Source organism: Oculina patagonica, chromosome 1, assembly GCF_052425735.1.
Source record: "Oculina patagonica isolate OP01 chromosome 1, crgOcupat, whole genome shotgun sequence".
NCBI lineage: Eukaryota > Metazoa > Cnidaria > Anthozoa > Scleractinia > Oculinidae > Oculina > Oculina patagonica.
Genome location: NC_135758.1, coordinates 2992332 through 3013094, shown reverse-complemented (window position 1 = coordinate 3013094; position 20763 = coordinate 2992332). Strand labels below are relative to the sequence as shown.

Sequence of the window (20763 nt, the reverse complement as noted above, 5' to 3'; positions counted from 1 at the left end):
AGTGTTGTGTAACTATTTTATACCATGCCATAGAAAATACGCTTACTAAATTTCGTGGAGAATACAATCGCAGCGCACGATGGGAAGGTTCGGTTGAATACCGTCGAATATACAACGACTTTCCTGTATTCTGATTGGCTGTATTTTCTATGGCATGGTATAAATATTCGGAGCAGTATTCTGTATACATCAAGGTTTATTTATAAAATTCAAGATTTATGTATAAAAAAATAAAAAAAACGATTTATTTATATAAATCAAGATTCAATTACAGTACATAAATCAACACTTTTTAGTATTCATCATATTTTTTTTAAAAAAATATACGTCAAGCTTATTTATTCATTGTTATCAAGATTCATTTGTATACTTCGAGATTAAAAAGTCCTAAATGAGGTTTCGAGGAAAATCGTTAAACTCTGATATTAACCTCACTACTGTTCTCGTTATGCAACAGTGACATCACATGTATACTCACGTGTGTTCATTGCGTATGTTTTGCTGAGGAGCATTCTCGTCCCCAGAGGCCGCGATCCTTCTGGTCAGCACCCGGGATCGAGACAACTGGCCGCTTCCGGCTCAGATCCGATTACGATTGGCGTTGCTTAAACAATAGAATTGAGACCGGAAGAGAAATTTCAGTCAACATGGCGGAAAGAATTTCGACGTAGCGTATTCGCTGTAAAGCGTCTGTTTGCCGACCTTGTAACGTAAATATTATCCTGAAGACGCATCTGTTGGCTTTATTTGGTTCCAAAGCAACCAACGAAGGAATCATGTGAGATTGAGAAAACATTTCTGCCTCAACAATTGCTTTCGAAGCTGGTTTCCCTCCCGGATGTGCTGAACTCTGTAACTTGTAACGCGTGAAGCAGAAAGTATTTCAGGAGTTTATTATGATTGCTGTCCATTCGAAAGCTCAGCAAGAATCAGTATAAATCTGATCGAAGAAAGGCAAATCGAATCGTTAGAAGACAGCCTGGCCTCAACTTCTACGCCAAATTCAGGAAGAGAGAAAAAAGAATGGTGTATCTTTATAATTTTCTTATTTTATAAGCAGACAGTAGTTAATCGCTTCGAAATTGCTGATATTTTTTTTCTTCACATTTTATTTATCACTTTTAAATGGCCTATGTACATGTTAACAGCTGAAATTACTATCAGACAGACTGGTTTGTTTACAGCCAGATGATAACAGAATTAGTGGAGATCTAAGAACTTAAGTATAAAGTAATTAAGACAATGGTGATTTAAAATGACAACAAAATAAGTGGAGATCTAAGAGCCAAAGTACAATATTATTTAACACTATAACAGAGATTATTAAAAACATAGTTAATTGATCAAAAGAGAAAGGAGCTGATCATGATATGTCTGCCACAGATATGCCATGTAATGTTATGAAAGTAGCCTTATAAATTATTGTTGTTTTTCTGTTGATACAATTCATAACTCAAATTGGTTGTTATACCTGTGTGAGACAGTTTGGACAAAATGCAAGTGTGTCAGTTTTGTACCTCCCCTTTACATAATTTGTTTTTAAAATTGTTTTGCTTTGCAATGTTAGGCAATATTTAACTAGTTAATGTTAAATCATGCTAATGTGTGCTACTTTGACAGATCAGAATCTCGTGTTACACTGTCGCATTGAACTTTGATCGCGTTGATCAATTCGTGTCACGTCGCGTTTAGCCTCTCTCGATTCGCTTATTTTCCCTTCCCCCCCCCCTCCCTCCCTTGGCAGCTGTAATTTCCCCAAATGGATGTACAATAAACTGCCCGGATAAGGCCCAACACTATTATAACAATGATTTCGCTTATTTAATTTGTAGATATAGATTAATGGATTTTATATCCATGCCACCAGCATTGCACAGGAATTGCAAATTTTACTTATTCTGCAGCCACACAGTGATCACATGTATATTTATTAGTTAGTTAATAGCCCAGATGCCCTTGAGTTCACCTCTGGAGTTTGTACATGTAATATATGTAGCATTGAAAACAGATTTATTTTGCATATTTTGAATTATTGTGAACATTATTGGCATGTGACCTTCAGCATACTTTAGGGGAGGTTGAGAAAAAAAATAGTATTTTATCTGATTTTATTCAGGCAAAACAGATGAACCGTTCAAGCAGAGACACATGCTGTGGTCTCCAAAAGTTTTCCCTCCAAAAACTTGCCTCCATCCTGGCCACAATTCCTGCAATCTTGTGGTAATGTAAGGGGGACTTTCAGCTCCCATTGCTGCTTTAAGAATTAACATTGAAAGAAAGTAAGTAGTTGCATGTGCAAACAAGACAAATAAACATGAATTACATGCAGTTTTGGGTGTCCAAGTTAATGTTTTTAATTATTCTTCTTTTAGAGCATGTTATACCTTCAGTTTCACTTCATGTCAGTTTCACTTCATGTCAGTTTTCACTTTATGTCAGTTTTAATAATGTTTATCTTGATTTACCAATAAAACTATTTGTACTATTTGATCACCTGTGCTCTCATGGTATGCTGATTTAATGTGACATTACAAAAGAATCATCTTGAATGTGTGACCAGGGAGTTTTGGCAAATAATGTAAAGCGCATCCTCCCCCCCCCCCCCCCCTCCTACAAAAATTTTCCCGTACACAATTGCATGTGACTATGGCATGCTGATACCAAACAGCTAAACAAGGATAAATGAGATGTCCATTGCATGGGTGCCACTTTTCATCCTCTTCTCACATAACATTACCCCGGTACTTGGCAGTGCACATGCATGACTCAGGGTTTTCACATCAGGGTTTGTTTTACTTTTCTTTCATTTACTAGTAATTTAATTATTGATTGTGTACTTAAATTATGCAGCCAACTGAACTGAGATAAATCAACATCCTCTATCATTTACACCAGCAGTGAGCATATCCTGTGTAGTGTCTGACATTTTGCAGATTGCAGACAAAGAGAATATATCATGTTACCATTTCCATAAACAGGCTAACCAAAGTGCTATTAAGGCTAACCTGAGTAAATAGTAGGCTAACCATAGTGTAAAAGTAGGCTAACCAGGGCGAAAGTCTGCAGTCCGCAAATGTCAGACACCGCAACCTATGCACCTTGCACAATGGACCATTTTACAGTTGTCTGCTCAGTGACCTGGCCTTTGAATGGAAGTGAGGCTGGAGGTCACCTTGTTTTGATACAGACCTCACTGCTTTTGTCATGTAAATCAAGTTGTTCTGAACAAGTTTGCATTTACATGAAAAAGCAAAGAGGTTTGTATCAATGCAAGGTCACCTACAGCCTCACTACCATTCAAAGGCCAGGTCACTTGGCATGCAACTGTAAAACGGACTATTATACCAGCTGTAGCCATACAAGTAAGAGCAGGAGTGAATATGCTTCAGCAGTCCCTCTTTAAAATTGCCTCCAAAAATATGTGAAGAAATCTCTTTTCAATTTTGATCTGTGAAATCCTGAACCGTGTACTCAATAAAATTTAAGAACTGAAAGTTATCAACATTGCTCTGCATGGAGAGTAATTGCAGCTCCACTGTTTTACAAGTCCCACAAGCACTGTTTTACAAGTCCAAGCATATGGTTTACCTGCTTTCATAATTTTCATGAGTTTGTATAGTGGATGCCTGAAGGAGTAACCACAGCTCACACTGTATAAATGAAGCTACTTCTTGTTTACAGGACCATTAAATTAACAAGCAGAGGGCACAGTTCATTGTAAACATGAACAAGGTTGTCATTTTTAATTTTTTTGTAAAAAGCTGTGAGGGAATTAAAGTTCAGTTCAGTATAGCTTTGTATAGTGTGAGCCCCAAATTGATCACTTTCTTGTCAATGTAGTGTACATTGATTAATTAATTTAAGAACAGAGTCCAGTTCATAAATGTATATCTTTGTTAAGTGTTTTCTTTTCACATTTAATAATAAATGTTTGATTCTATTTTTGTAGACCTTGAAGGGGCTAAATAAAGGTGGTTAGTCTCTATGGCAATCATGCCCAGTTATTTTTCGATTTTTTTCTACATTGCCTTTCTAGCAGTAGCTAAACCAAGCAGTGAAGTGTTGAGAAAGATACTTGTGAGGGAACCATTTCAAGCTTGGAATATGCTGACCTAAAATTGGTCTTACTCTTATTTCAAACAACAAAACTGACATTAACAAGCCCATTGATATACGATTGATTAGAGGAATATATGGATGATGGGATGTACATATAGTATACTGGGGAAAATAAATGATCTCTGTGTGTAGACTAAAATTGCCAGCATGCACATTATGTGTAACAAAATAGGAGTGCAAAACATATTTAAACCTGGCATATAATTGGTGGGACTGAATTTAATAATCAAACCTACTGCATTTTTTTTCAAGTTTGATTGCCGAGTCAATGCCATTTAATAATAACCATGCCCAACAATTTGCATGAATTTGCCACTTTGAATTTAACTTCCTAAGTATCTCACAACTTCAAACTTGGAAGTTGGAAGTTATGGGCCAGGCTACATATTCCTGAAAGAGGGGCTTCCCAGTTCTCCAAGTAGTCCAAGTAAAATCTAGCTGGGAAAAAATATCCATGGATATTCACTCTAGCTTCCTATGATAAATTTATATAATTCCTTGCAGAAATGTTTTTTTTTTTCCTGGAATCACATTAATCAACTGAATCCTTGATATAATTATGCTGGAATGGATAAGAAAGACAAAAGACGCATACAATAACATTTTCTGCATTTTATTTAGCCGTTTAACTTTCTGTGGTTCACTCTCAATCGACTGAAAAAAAAAACCTAGCTAAAGTAAGCTAACAGATTTCAAAAACAATAAAATTACTACATAAAAACTGCTTACCAATCGATTGCGAGATAAACTTCATCCACAACAATCCCTCGTTCGTATATACCTTGTGCTTAAAAGCGTTTTTTTTATGGTAGTCAGTCAACAAAATATCGATTATGCATCATCTCTGCCATCATCTCTCGCGCAGACGTAAAGTGCTGATAATTTTGTGATCACAAATCGATACATTTAACGGTAAAATAACTGCCACAATAGACTTTCTCGCGCACGATCTTCCATAAATTCAGTACCGGAGGAAACAGTTGATAAATCAATGATTTGCCATCGCTAACTTGCCATCTTTGCTCTTGACCGCTTACTGTTTCAAAGACCTTCAAAGCTTCATAATTCTTTTCTTTTTGGTCCGCCATTTTGAAAACTGTCTGAGCTTGCGCAGAAGTACCGGAAGTCCGCGATTCGCGGACTTGAAATTGGAGCCGGCCCGGGTGCTGACCAGAAGGATCGCGGCCTCTGGGGACGAGAATGGCTGAGGAGCTTTCCACTCATTTTTCATGCAAACAAAAAGCCGGAGAGCCAATTTGTTTTTTATTTCTCCCCTTACTGAAACCTCACTACTGTTCTCGTTATGCAACAGTGACATCACATGTATACTCACGTGTGTTCATTGCGTATGTTTTGCTGAGGAGCTTTCCACTCATTTTTCGTGCAAACAAAAATCCGGAGCTCCAATTTGTTTTTAATTTCTCTCCTTACTGAAACAGAAGTAGCAAGTTCTAACTCGCCGTCTAATGCCATCCTGGAGGGTCGAATGTGTTGGTGAGTCAGTTGACAATATTTAGACATAAATTGGTAGTACTGTAACGTATAACTGCTTGTAGTTGAGATAACCTTACTCTATTTTGACTTCCAGTGCAAAGCTTGTGCAACTTCTAAATAGAATTGTGTGACTGTTAACTACATTTAGGCGTTGAAGCAATTATATCACGAGGCCACGAACGTGCAGAATGAACATGTGTGAGTGTGCCACGTTTTGGTTTGTTATATAATCAGTGCACGTGCATGCCTAGAGAAAGGGTCATAAAAAGTGACAGGAAAAATGGCTATATTAAAAATGCACGAACTCAATATATAGGACAAAGCAGGAAAGTCCAAAATAGTTCGAGAGTAATGTTGAGAAGGTTAATACTACAAACAGATAATCTTTATTCACTGTCCATCTCCCAGCGTGAAGCGAAAAAGATCACCATTGGAAAAAGAAATAGCCATGAGAAAATGGTGTCTCGCCTTGCGGCCATATTTACACTTGCGCCTTGTTTTCTCTTCGCGCTCGAAAGAGATAGAGAGGGTCTACTAGTAGTCTAAAATAGTTCAGAAAAATCTGGATAAGTTGTAGACGAAGTTTAGTCGATCGTAGCTTGATGACCATCAAATTTTCTAGTGCATTTCATCACGATGGCTTCGATCACAAACATGAGGCAAATGAAGAAGTAACCGTTGGAGATCTTGAAGGAAGACTTTTTTACTTCTTTTAAAAAATTTCTTATTTAATGAGATTAGCCATGATAACCGTGATTATTTTCTAAATCTGGAAGTCAAATGAAGAAAGTTGTGCTATTATATATATCTTAAATGGAACGATAGTGGAATAAGACTGTGTTGTTATTGTAATTTTCCTCATTTCAACAGGTGTTACCAAAACTAATACTATACTAACACAAATTCTTTAATATCATGTCACATTCATGTGGATAAATAAGCTGTTTGTTAACAGGTATTCTTACCAACGATAATTGTGAAATCGTTCAGTTCTAGGTGAGAAATATCATTAATAGTCAACAGTAACTAACTTGCTTTAAGCGAAATGGATGCAACTTCCCTGATATTAAATTCTCCAAAACAACAATTGCTGATTTCTTTATCTAATCCCTACCTAATAGTTAGTTAATGGTTACTTCCAATGAACCTGTATTACTGATGCCTTAGCTTGTTTTAAGTTAACTGACAAAAGAATATCGTTTTCTCAGACTGTCTTCAAGAGTTGACTTATAATGATGTGAAGCTGACTGTGACCTGACTGTATCTCAACAGCTTATTCCTTTACTAATCAGTACTTATGTCCCACATCAATTGCTGCCAAAGTCTCGATATGCATTAATGGAGATCTTCCTGAATCAGCGTCGCTCGTCCCAGCCCATGTGATGTAGCACAACTGAGCTGGTATTGCTAACCCGACAACGATCCAAACTTTGAATGCCACCTTACCTTAAAGCAAATATTTTTTACTTTGATGTAATGTACATGAAATGATTCATATATGAACTGCGGATGGATATGAAAGTGATAAATGATCATCGCAGTGAATTTCCAATTTAAGCAATTGGAATAAAGAAGCCCTGAATTTTTTTCTCAGGCTTCTTTATTCCAATTGCTTAAATTGGAAATTCACTGCGATGATCATTTATCACTTTCTTTTTTTACTTTGTTGATTGCAGCTGCAACCATCGATCGTGTGGCATCAGAAACATTGGCCAAGTTTGAAGAGAAGTGTCCCATTATCCTAAAGAATCCCAATGAGGTAAGACTTTTAAGCATTTGTGTTCCAAACAAGAATGTTTCAATCTCCCTTTCAGACCACCATGTTTATCCTGTAATGTAATGTTAGTAAAGATCGAGAATTCAAAGATTCAGCAAGACAGTATGACCTGGTTGCTTGATACTGTAAATAGAAACTAGGTTTCAACTCTTGGGGATAAAGGAGTAAAAAATTTCGCATTTTCAAAACCATTCATTCGTCTGTTGGTAGTCTATGCAGAATTATATTTTTAGAAACAATTTTAAGAACTCAGAATTTTTTCTGAGTTCTTTCTCTCCACACATCAATCCATTATTATTTAATTTTAAGAACACCGTAAAAACATTTTCATGCTGATTTTGCAGAAAACACCCGATATATAGGAACAAAATCAGCTTGAAACCCTCTTTTATGCGAATTTTTACTGTATCTAGTGTAATTGTATTTTTGTGGAAGGTGTTGTGGTTGTAGTAGTCTTGGCTGTTTTCTATGGTAGTTTTAGCTGTTAAACTTTAATGGTGGTTGTGGTGGTTTTATAATTTGTGCTGTTTACGATAAGCGTAGTAGTGGTGGTGGCTGTCACGGCTGTGGTAGTTTTGATGGTATTTGTTGCTGTTTTGATGTGTGTAGTTGCTGTTTTGATAAGTGCATCAGATTTTAGTTAGCTGTAGTAGTTATGGTAGGTATCCTGGTTCTAATAGTTTTCCAAAGGCAGTGGCAGTTTTTGTGGCTGCCGTAGTTTTGGTAACTGTGCTGGATGTGCTTAGTAGTTCTTGTTAGTTGAAGTTCTTAACTTTCGTACAGCTGTGTGGTAATAATCATATTTGAAACACTCACAGCGTGAGTGTTCAGTCTAATGGTTAGACTGAATTTACACCTTCTCAGGATAAAATCTAATTAAGTAACTGAATACATGTTCCCACGCAAAATTTACTCAAATGAAGCCCTTGTCTTCCAGTTCAAGATGTGAGATTTGACCTTAATTGGTATTCACTAACATTGACTGTATTTTATAGCTGGCACAGTGAGGCTAATGTGCAGTCAACAAATTTTGTAAAACTAAACGAAAAGACAGGAAAGATCGTAAGCGTGAGTAAAAAGAGTGCCTGCAACAATTCTACCAACCACCCAACTTTCTTTGAGGCTTGTATATCAAGAATATCTTTTTTGAACCGTATTTTACGGATTTTTTAGTCTGTGCTTATTGTTACGATAAAAACCCTTTCAACTTGAACTCAGTGAATCAGTGTAACCTTTAGAATCTCCCTTATTCAGATGTTTTCCTATTAAAAATACTATCTTTACAGATATGCTATTTTACCATATTATTGGCATCACCTCGACATTCACGGGTAAATAACTTGTTATGCAAAGGTTATCATTATATTTCGTTGATATAGCTTGCCTTTTATTAAATTTATAATTTAATTAACCTTGTCTGTGTGATTCCTTTTGATTATTTTTCAGTTTCGTCTCAGCAATACGAAACTAACGTTTTTAGCAATTAATTATGTAACAGATTATATTATAATCAACATTCCTTCCCTTTTATGCTCATCGTGCGTCTTTATTTATCCACAGCCTCTAATCGGTCTAATTTTCCTCCTCTAATACCCCACTCAATAATGCTGAAGAGCCCTAACCGGAGGATAGAGGAAATGAGCGGTTAACGCGTCGATGAATTCAAAGATGAAGTCCAGACTAACCTGTCTTGATGTGTCAATTATTCGTCGTGAAAGTAATAAGCTGAGTGAGTTACTGAGAGAACGAATTGCGACACCTGAACGATTCTATACTCAATATGTATCTATGAAGCCGAGTAATGTAGTATCATTTAGGTGTAGGGGTCTGTAGTAGCATACCACTCCCTATTAACAGTTATAATAGGCGCTTACTTAATGTTAAGAATACTTCATCTACTTTAAGCCAATTAGTCAGCGTCTATTACTTGGCGGCTTGTAGAACCTTTCATTTCTAATGTTGTGATGACATCTAAAATGGCTTAATATGAGTGATGTTGCTGCTACAATCTGTCCTTTTATTTTTGTTATCGACGCCCGCGGTGTATATCATTCAAAACGACTTATCAAGCGACAAACCGAACTGAGTATTCTTTGTTATATGCTTTAAATACGTCTATCCACCTTTCAGCCAAATAAAAAAACTTTGTGTCAACAAAAAAGTGCTCGTTGTGTAAGTTTTTGATGGGTGCAATTTTGTCGGCGTCTCTGACTTGGTGCATCTCAATTGCTGAATCAATCTGTATGATTGCATAACAATCTCCGCCATGATTAATGCACGGACTTTTATATAATCAAAGTCGGGACTAAGCAAAAGAGTTAGTGGCAAGCTAGTTTATATAGTTTGTCCATTCTTCCGGGTATCTCGACGGGATAACTGTTTAAACTGACTCAAAACTGAGTAAAACTACGTTATTAAATTTCATAAAACGTTCAGCAACTAGCTCGGTCGAATAAATTATCAGAGCAAAATATTGCGTGTCCCATTAGCGAAAGCAATTACTTCACTACTATTTTACGGTAAACAAATTCAGGAAACGCTCGTACTGGTGATAGATGTCGCTTTACAAACATGTATTATGCAAGAAAAACCTCTTTAGGACTTCACAAACATGAAAAGTAAATAAGTTAATTGAAAACTAATATTTCTGGTCAGGCTTTACTGAGAATTTATTCACCGCCAAAGTAAATCATTTGAGTGAGTCAGTGACAGAGTGAACTACGACACCTCACAAAAATTGTTCCATTTTCGGGAAATATTAAGAAGAGCTAGATTTTATGCTCAACATGTCTTTTTCAAAGCAAGTAAGTAAACATACTGAGCTTTTACTTTCAAAGCTAAGTAAGGGGTGCCATTTTTTTTAAGTCACCAATTCCATGCTACTCCTCAAATACGTCGTCTCCAAGTTAACAGAACTTCAGTGATCTTTTAACCCGATTAGTGAGCGTATAACACTTCACGGCTTATTCTGTAATGTTAGTGCGTTCATTTATGATGGTCTAATATCTTTAAACCAGACATCGATTCGGTGGGTGACAAACAGCTCCAAGTATCCAATTATTCGATTCCACGCGACGACATTTACCATCTAAAAGATCGAAGCAAACTTCCTAAAGGCAGTTATGCTGAACAATCTCTTTGAAACTTCAATGCAGTGATTCCAATAAGGCTTTATTTTAAGCAATGTATACCGTGGTTTTATTTCTATATAGCTGTCGCATCTGAACACATCAGACACTGACACATCAAAAGTCTCTTCCTATAAAAACGTAAAAAGTGCATAGATTTATCAAACGCTTTACCGACGCGTATCGTGAGCTGTGCTATTTTGTTAACGTCTCTTACTAATGATGTATTTTTCTGAATCAAAAAGTAGCTGAGTCTTTCCTTAGCTTAAAACTCATTATTGAAAATTTGCCATATTGTTAAATTATCCAACTGAAAATAAAAATATTAGGTTCTCTTCGAATTCTCAAAAGGTCTTGAGATGAACATCGCTGAATTTTCTTTGAAAAGTCCTTATGAAAAAATATGAGGTCTTTAAATGGACCATGTACGATGCTCAGGACCTTGAAGCCACTATCAAATATTTTTCATTACTAAAATTTGTGACTGCGTGGCGCTCGCCTGGTTAGAACAACAGCTCCTCCTGCCGTTTGGTTCTAAGAGAAGGTTCCAAAAGCTTCTCACCTTACAATTGAAGTTCGAATTTAGTTCAATAGAAGTTCTAGGCTTATGGTATCTTTTGCCACTTTTCGTAAGTTTAAGAATTTAAAGGGTTGATTTAAATCCATCCTAAATCTGCATGAGACTTTTGGTTTATCTTTACAAATTGTTGCGCAGTATTTTGACCTGCATGCGAAGCACGTTATGGTGACATGCTGATTGTACTAACTATAAAAAATAAACTGACCTCTCATTGAATGAATCTTTAGTAAAAAGCAAACTATTTCTTCGTATTGCTATTAATCAGATGTGAGCTCAAAATAACGTCTAATTCCGTGATTTTTAAATCAGTTAAAATGGTATAAGTCTTCAAACGTCGAATACGCTCGCCCAAATTTACGATTTTAGGTATTCTCATGCTTTGTTTGTTCATTCGTTCAAGCCTGTATTTCCCAAGCGGTAAAATGGTTTCGTGTAACCACGTCTGCTATTCTTTATAAAATAGAAGAAGACTCTGAGATACGGCTGAAATTAAATTGGCTATGGAGGGGCTTTAGTCAAGAAACAAAGCTCGCAGAATCAAAACCTTTCTCGAGATCGATAGTGAGCATGAAGCCAGGGGCGTTGTTAAAATAAATAAAAAATAATGATGAAGATAATAAAGAAAACTTTAATAAAGCTCTTATATGGTCGAGTGGTCCGTCTTTATCGATGGAATAATTTCAATTGTATCCACATCATCTTGGATATCATCGCTAATCCGCAGTCAATAATCTAATCGACGCTGGATTATTGCCTTTCTTTTGTTTCCATGTAAACCATTTTGGATACATATGTGCAGTATTTTTTTACCGTTCAACTGCGCTTCTGAAAACATTGCTAAGTATTTGTTTTGACCAGTGGAAAATGTGCAAGAGTACTCTGCAACTTATTTGGTTGAATTCACACATTATTCAACTATTAATATCGCAGGAATCTCGTAATAATATCCCAGGCAATAACTAATATATTGAGCGAAGTAGATATCGAAGAAAAAGCAAGCAAAGAAAAATGATAAGGCTACCACGAAATAAGGTCATGGAATAGAACGCCTGATCGCCCGCGTGCAATATGCTGGTCACGTTTTTAGGTTTGTTATATAATCAATGAACGATACTACTAAGAGATTACTACGAGTTACTACGATCACTGATGAATCGGATGACCCCAACTTCTCATACTGCATTTGATCGGTTTTTCGACTAGATACTGTTCCATCTCAACAACAAAAATTTATTTTTTTTAAGGCATGAATATTCCCTTTCTCAAACAGACACAACAAAAGATTTGCACCATATTACGTAACACATCAAGTATGGCAATGTATCAAAAAGGTTGCTAAAATTAGATAGTACCTGTGGTAACGCATCGGTGAGTTTAAAAATGAAAGACCAATGGTGTCCATTCCGGAATATCTTGTTTTCATATGCCAATCATCGGTTGTTTTCCTGATTTTATTTAGCTGTTAAGTATTCATTCCACCGTGAAATACAATCATTCGAGCGAGTCAGTGACAGAGTGAACTACTACAGCTCAAATAGATTGTTCCATTTTCAAGTAACGGTCGATTTAAAACGATTTTCTGATCAGCATGGCCCTTTCAAAGCAGGTAAGTGAATATCTGCAGCTGAAATTTCTACTAAAATTATGGTGGTTTGATATATCTTATAAGCCAGACATCTGCGGGTAGCTAACAGTTTGTGCGATTCTGGGGTTCTTAGGGACGGAATTCGAATCAATCAAAAATAGCAAATTGAAGCTGCCTTTCAAAGAGGGCATGCTGAGCGCATGCTTGCTCAGGTTTGCAAGCTTTGCGCTGTAAGGTTTTATGTCTAGTCGTTTTATGTTTAGCCTTCACCAACGCGTATAATATGAGCCGTACTATACGAAGGAAGAGCAATTTTGTTAATGTCCTCGCGCTTTCTTCTGGGAAACCTTTTACCACGCGGTAAAATGACCTCGTGTAGCCACAGCTATTCTATTTAAAATAGAAGAAAACTACTTGATAAAGTTGGTTAAAAGGATTTAAATCATAAAGCAAGTTAAGAGAAATAAAGATCTTATCCCTTAGTGATAGTAACCGAGGAATATTTTCCAAGGGCTATCGGTTTCTCCTTGGTGGCGTTTCAGACACATAATTCTTCGTATTTTGACTAGCGATTATGGATGAGGCATTAAAAGGCCCCCGTTCTTCTATTTACTTCAGGCGTTCCTTCTGATTTTTCTTTACATCTCCTAACAAAGTTAAAAACCAATGAATTCATCTCTCACATTTCTGTAAAAGCCGTGAGCCGTACTGAAGGAATTGCAATTTTGTTAACATCTTTGGCACGGTACGTTTTGTGAAAGAGGCATGAGTAGCACGAGCATTGTAGACGATTCCTTACCGCGTATGACTTGGTTCGCGCAGCAGGATTGGGTTCTTGAAATTCCCAGATACTTTGAAGACCTTGAAAATGAGAAAATGTATTTTCCCATAAAAAAAATTCAGTACTGGGTTTTATCAGCAGTCCAGAGTCATTAGTCTTTGAATTATATTAAGATGCCCTTCGATGCTGAAGACTACTTGAAAGAAAAGCCGATTTTGATAATATCGGATAAGATTGTTATTTATTGTATGAAGTATTTGAGGTGTACCTAAATAATCGTAACTCGATAAAGGGTTGTGTATTTTGTGTCCACCCGGCCCGTGCTTGAATAGCTTCAGTTGTCTTAAAATGCAACGAGGTTGTAAAGTTGTCACTAAGCCTGGATAGTAAGTTAGTAAAAAGTTTATTTCCGTACATGTCTATATATTTAACCCGTGTGGGCTAACTGGGGACACTTATTAACCCACACAGAAAACTGTTCCAAAAGTTATTCAAGTATGACTGCATAGCCTAAAGTGCAAACAAGCTGGCTTGAATTTAAATGCTCAAAATGACAAAACTGACTCCTCAAGTATAGTTATGCACCTATGTGTAGAACTTTCTCATGTTGTACACACACAAATTGGCGTGTTTTCTGGACGATTGCATCTTTAGTCGTTAAAAATGACCCTAACTATTGACACGTTCGTGTACAGACTTTGCACGTATCAGTGTCGGATAACCAGATGGAGTTCAAAAGTAATAATTTGTAGAATAGAGGTCGTGTGAATGTCAGATAAATGGCGCCAGACAGTATAATTCTATCACTGTATAGAAGCGAAGCACTGTACCTAATTTTATAGACCCCGGATTACTTTGTGAGCTCGACTTGTGGGTTAGTCTATTTTTGGATCAATTTAGGTTTCTGGGAAACTGCTCACCTACCCCTCCCCAAACCTAATTATATATTTTTTAAGAAAACTGTGTCGCATTCCGGCGCACGTGTTATTTTACCCCAGCTATAACTAGTAAGCAAATTAGATATCGACAAATAACAAACCAAAAAAAATATATAGTGACATATACCACCGTTGAAGGAAATGTTGACAAGCAATGCATGGATTCCCTCAAAGTAACTAAAATAATCTTTTCACTTTCCGACTTAAGGCCCCAGATAAGAACTCCTGTTTACGAGCGTGTAAGAAAAACGTGATGTGCCACGTTTTAGATTTCTTATATTAAACCATTGCGCAAAACAAATTAAATACATCAAAACAAATTAAACGCTTTTAGCAAGTGACAGCCGGAAATGTGATTATATATCTCAGAACCCACGAGAAGGATCGAAAATGTAAATGGCTAGATGATGTTGAAAAGCTCGGGAAACTGCGGCGAAGTTGTTGTAGATGGAAGTGAAGGACTAATCGTCGATGGCAGATGAAGGGACATAAAAGTCAATTGCTGTTGAACGAGTTTTCTGTTCCTTGGTAATAAATTAATTCGTCTAAGAAACACAGTAGTTTTCCCATATTACGTAACACAACAAGGTCAATTGATACATCAAGATTTTATGAATGGAGGATTATTCTAGTCCGGTTAAACTTGTTTTCAAGTGTCAATCATCCGTTTGTTTGATTGTTTCAAATAAGGTTTTAGAAGTTACTTACCGCCAAAGAAAAATCAGTTGAGTTAGTCAGTGACAGAGTGAACTACGACAGCTCAATCAGATTGTTCCATTTTCAAGTAAACTGTTTGAAGAGATTTTTTACTCAAAATGGCTTCTTCAAAGCAAGTAAGTAATTATCAGTTTTACCCTTCAATGCTAAGTAAGGTGTGCCGTAATTTAAATCAACGGAGACTACAGAGAATCATCCAAAGGCACAGTTACATGCCACACCCTAAAAATGTCTACTCGAAGTTAAGAACACTTCATCCAAAGTTAAGAGCACTTGATCGATTTATTTCGTGAGCGTTCGACACTCGGCGGCTAATTAAGGAATGCAGTGGAATGCAGTCAAAAGGATAAAACGGACTTTCTAAGACAACAAATTGAATAATACTTTCCAAATTTACTGTGTGGTGATATTTTGATAGAGCTGTGTTTAGCTATTTAATAAGTTTCACTTCTAATGTCACATTTAGCGTTAAAACGATTAAGCCAGATTAGTAGACGCTAAAGCAACGCGCATTGTACCAACAGAAAAGAGGAGCAATTTGTTAAGGGCTTTGACAGATTGTACTTGGTGTATTTCGCCGAGTCAAAAAGTGACTGAGTGTTAAAAGTTATAATTCTCGCTTTGTAAGATTCAAGTTGGAGATTGCGTATATCTGCCTCCTATCACAGGTAGCCCAAGCTCCTAAAGGAGCCGTCAACATATAGACCACATATGACATTGCGTAATAACGTTATTATAAGGGTTTGTATGGGAATTTACCGATCGTAAAAAATAATTCAAAATAGAGGGAAAATATCCAATAAAATTCACTTACCTATCCTCTTCTATGCATATGTTGTGTTTCTATGCCGTTTGGAGGCGATTTGAAGCCATTTCAGTGGGTTTTAGGTTCGCTGGTTTCCTCTCTATATATAATTATATAATGAAATGATTGATCGGTTCTCCCTTTTCATTAAAATAAACGTTCACATAATTTGCATTTTAAAAAATCGTTTCAAAAATGAGTTTTTTCCGCTAAATTAGTACAACAAACATTGTTTGTCCTCTTATGTAATAATGTAAATCAAGAAGCTTCTAGTCGATATGCCCGTGACTCGACACGTGTTGGCAGACACCCAAGAAGTATAACGTTGGAAAGCGCCTAGGCACAAACGAGAGGACTAATTCCTATTTAAAAATGGTTTGATTGCTGTTAGTTTAAATTGTGTTCATCTTTGGGTGTTAATAGATTTTTTTTTTAATTGGACTTAAGGATTTGTCTCGTCTAAACTGACTTTAGATAGTCGCAACAAGAACGGCAACAGAGGAATCATCACATAATCAGTAATTTTTTTTTGCAACCTACAAAGCCAACCATTAAGTTTTTGCCATCTTCTGTTAATTCAAAACGCTTGAACTGCTCTGAGCGACTGATTTTGGCTTATCGTTTATTTTTCCCAATGATCAATTATCAAGATGCCTCGTCATGTTTGGTCAACGCGTCGGTGATTCGAAAATGAAAGAACTATTGTGTCCAAGTCTGCTTGCATTGGTCAAGCATCAGTTGCTATCTCGGTCCGATCTGGCTACAGCAATTATTCACAGAAATGAAATTCCAATCAGTTTATAGTGAACAGAGTGCATTGCGACACAGGGTCCCAAAGGAGATCTGAAGGAAAGAGGAAGGATGGAGTCTAGCAATTTGCTTTGAAACCTGGAGACTCGTTGTTTTTCTAAAATTATCATGCTACAGAGCGTTAAGCCCTGGAAACGTTTTCCCTGGAGCCCCAAGCCCTGATTTTTTATGGGGCAACTGGATATAGATGGTGGTATCCAACCTTCTCAGTAAAAAGTTTATTGTACTGAAGACTGCGGACCAGAGCGTAGGCGAGCTTTTTCTCTCAAAATAGGCGAATCAGAGTAAGGCACAACTTTCTTCTTGCGATTAGAAATTTTTGTCACTGAATTTTTTGGTCAATACAACACAAGTTGCCTTTTCTGTCATAACTCTATTAGGCGCACCCAATTGGAATGCTAGTCCGTTACATGTTATCCCTCGCATTGTTTCTAGTTGCTTTAACAATTCATTAGTATTTCTTTTACACTCGCCATACGCGTTGTAAGACTAAGTACTAAAAATGCTTTGTTCTCCAGTATCCAGCCTGTTTGTCCCTTGAGGAACTCAAGCGCCAATGTCCTGCCTTCGCGGACAAGGTTTGCCCATTTTCCAAGCTACCGGACGAAAAGAAAGGCGTGGCTGCCAAGTGTCCTGAATTCAAGAACGGTTGTCCATTTAAAGGCTGCAAAACTGTTGGAGAGTTTGAAGACAAGCTGGGTCAAATGCGCGACCAGTGTAAGGGTGACGCTGCTTACGTGCAGTTTCTCCGAGATACCCACCACACTGCCAAAGTGAAGGAGGTTGACGATGGAACGGCTTGTCCTTTTTTCCACACTAAGGGTGGCTGCCCCTTCGCCAAAGACACTAAAGGAAAGCCAATACTTTCTCCGGACTACATCGTGGTATGTTTACTGTTAAGAATCCTTCTTCGCGTGTACAACAATTCACTCGCAAGTTAGACGGAAGAAATATCTTAATCAATTTCTCTCTTCATTAGAAAAGGCTACCATAAGAAATGTAATCTTTGAAAAGAATAACTGGTCGCAATTTATACACCACTACATGACAAAGTTTATTAAAGTATGTGGAGGCATTTTTAAATCTGGAATTTAAAGTTTATAGAGCTTTACGACTGTGAAATCTGAGCACAAGGATAGAGGTTAATTCTCTGGTGGTTTGCCTAGCCTACACTTGAATTAATGCTTATTTTTAGTTTATTAAATGAAGGGAGTGTTTAGTTAATTGTAAACAAGGATATTAGAAACTTTTGCTAAACAATTAAATTACATTGACTCTGTTAATCTTGGGTTTTATTTTAAATATTTATATTTTACTTTCTTCAAGACCCCCTTGGAAGTCACCTTGAACGACGTGATGCACAAGTGTCGAGCTTTTGGCAAAGGTGTGTGTCCATACGCCCGCCTTGTTAACGACTGCAAAGGTCTGGCTGCCAAGTGCCCGGCTTTCAAGGGAGGCTGTCCATTCAAGAACTGCAAGACCGTTGGCGAGTTCGTGGAGAAGATGACCCAGATGCGAGATACCTGCAAGGGGAAAACAGCTTACGAGCAGTTTTTCAAGAAGCTTCTCCAAGTCACCAACAGTGAGCAGCAGAAGATGGGTGCATGTCCTTTCAACGCACATATCTGTCCTTTCAAGAATGATGCTCAAGGAAAGCCAATCATCCCCAAGTAAGGTCGCAGGTCAAGAAGAGCGGCTTCTTAACATGGATTTGACGAGAACAACTAGCAAACTGGACTGACGATAATTTGGAGTATTGCTATTAGATTATATATCACGATTTTGTTACGTGTTTTTCGTAAGCTTTAAAGCGTTAAAATAGATCCTTTCACGGTTTTTGGGTGCAATCTTAACTAGGAGGCAAACACGGCTGAGAATACAATTGGATGTCTGGGATTTTTGTCGACTTTGAACCCCTGGTGAATACGGCAAAATAACCGTAACTTGACATCTTGAAATATCCTTTCAAAATAGTTTAAATCCTGGCATTCAAACCCTTTTAACCGAATTTTGCAAATTAGTTAGAAAAATAAGAGACAGAACTTAATTTGTTTAACGTTATATTAGACGTTTGTTATCATATGACTTTAGGTCAAGTGAATTTTACAACTCTAGGCAAAGGAGTTTCAAAGGCGCATATTAGACGAAAGTAACTGGCACATATCATTGTAATTTTTGCTGAGTTTTCAACGTAGTTTTGATGGTTTTGAAAAAAACATGGAAGTTTTGCTTTCTTCAGCTTCTATAGTTTAGATTAAACTGTGTAGCTTTTGCAATAAACTCCATTAAAATGTTTTTAATGAGCGTACCGTATCTGCAGATTTATTACGATATTAATTTATTTGTCGTGCAGTTAGCACTGAGTTGGCTAACAAGTGGGCAATCTGACCATTTGCATGTCTGTCGGACTAACTGACCGACCGACGATTTTAGCAGAAAGAGACAATTGAAACTCTGCAGCCCTCTTCAAAAATCGATAAAAATGGGAAATTTAAGTCAAGATCCAAAATGGCAGACTGAACAAGATATTTTATGAAATAAAATCAATTTGACAGCCAATTGCTGTAAATATCGAGAATCCAGCGTCGATCATAAAATTTTGAATTTTATTATATTTTAACGAAACAAACTCTATCGAAAATACAATTCAAAGGTTCAGGAGCGTTTAATTTTTTCAAAAACAAGAAAAATTCGAAAACGCCGTTTTTGTGTCCCGCTGCTGCCAAAATTCTTGCATTTTGTTTTCGTTCGCACAGCTAAACACGATAGCACCCATCGATATGTACTTTAGGAAATAATAACACATTTTGTGTTCTATTTAAAATGACTATATTATTTTGTGATAATCTCCAACTGTTTTTGGTTGTTTCAGTTACCACAGTTACAATGCTTGATTGAAAAGGCTAATTTTAATAGCTAACTTCAACACTGAAGAGATTCCAATAGTACATAGAATTTGAAGTCAAAACTGTGATAATTGTAAAGCATATCCATTATGTTCTTTTATGTTAAAATGTCTGAGCCGACCTGCCAAAAATGTCCCGTAGAAAAACAAAAACGAGAAGTGTGTTATGACTCCCCGGCCATTCGCGAAGTGATGAAGAGGCTTCCTCGTTCTGAATACGATCTTTATCAATGACAAAAATACAACGAAAGGAAACCTTAATTCAATTCTAGGTGTTCCAAAATATACTTTTTACGCCAATCTATCATCCGTTACGATTAGAATATTATTTTGATAACATTTGGAGTAAACGAGAAATGCCGTTCAAGTTTACAAATAGTGTAATTCAACGTCAAACACATAGCCCCAAAAAATATCTTCTGCTCCTCTGTTTTTTATCACTTTTGAGATGAAAGCTAAATGACTTTAAATTGCGTCATTATGACACCATCTTAAGGGTGTAAAGACACGAGATGGGAGCATGCACAGATGAGCGAGCTGGTACGAGCATGGCTAGAATAATAGTACAATAAAATATTATTATAATTTAGTAAAAAAAGCGAACCAAAAAAGAAGCTTACAACGTCCTTAGTAACTAAAATGTCGACAACAAAATCACAAGCCGCGCCCTACCCCCAACTGATCATTTTCAACGAGTTCTTTAGAACGGAAAATGCGCTTTCAGAAGAGTTGGTGGAAACTTGCGAAGGCGCTTTGTCCACTGATGAGTTTGATCGGGCGTTAAGGAATTGTCCACCGTTAAGAATCCCCTTTTTTCGCAGACAATGTTTGCCAAGTTTTCAAAGAATCACCAGAGAATTGACGCCGTTGACCCGCCATTTAAGGTGACTGTCTCTTCAAAAGAGTAAAACTAGCACTTTTACGGAGTAAGGCCAAGCTCAGTTGCTAGAGATTTGCAAAAAGTCCAAAGGGCAGACCCCTTAACTGGAGCCTCTTCGGGATTCAATGCTCAGATCTCGCAGGCAGCTCAAGTAAAAGAAAAAATGAATTAAATATACTTAATTGACCACTCCCCGAGTGGGGCTTTTCAAGGGCAGTGTGAACAAACACTAAAATAAATATTT

The 20763-nt window shown here is 37.0% G+C and overlaps 1 protein-coding gene and 1 long non-coding RNA gene across 6 annotated transcripts; both read left to right on the top strand.

Annotated features, from left to right (window-relative positions):
• The first annotated feature begins 5315 nt into the window (after positions 1–5315).
• On the top strand, positions 5316–9551 carry LOC144630517 (uncharacterized). Of its 3 annotated transcripts, none has more exons than XR_013566599.1 (4): positions 5316–5613; positions 7290–7372; positions 8677–8721; positions 8951–9551. It is a non-coding gene; the product is annotated as an uncharacterized LOC144630517 (long non-coding RNA). The 3 variants fall into 3 exon arrangements; XR_013566571.1 differs by lacking the exon at positions 5316–5613 and adding an exon at positions 5826–6306; XR_013566580.1 differs by lacking the exons at positions 5316–5613; positions 8677–8721 and adding an exon at positions 5826–6306.
• Positions 9552–10161: 610 nt separating this feature from the next.
• On the top strand, positions 10162–19038 carry LOC144666566 (uncharacterized). 3 transcript variants are annotated; one of them, XM_078528004.1, is made up of 3 exons: positions 10162–10194; positions 17253–17618; positions 18061–19038. In XM_078528004.1, the coding sequence occupies exons 1-3, from the start codon at positions 10168–10170 to the stop codon at positions 18406–18408; spliced, it is 741 nt and encodes a 246-aa protein (XP_078384130.1). In that variant the 5' UTR covers positions 10162–10167; the 3' UTR covers positions 18409–19038. The 3 variants fall into 3 exon arrangements, with proteins under 3 accessions (XP_078384130.1, XP_078384185.1, XP_078384243.1); XM_078528059.1 differs by lacking the exon at positions 10162–10194 and adding an exon at positions 12566–12704; XM_078528117.1 differs by lacking the exon at positions 10162–10194 and adding an exon at positions 15101–15235.
• Positions 19039–20763: the final 1725 nt, after the last annotated feature.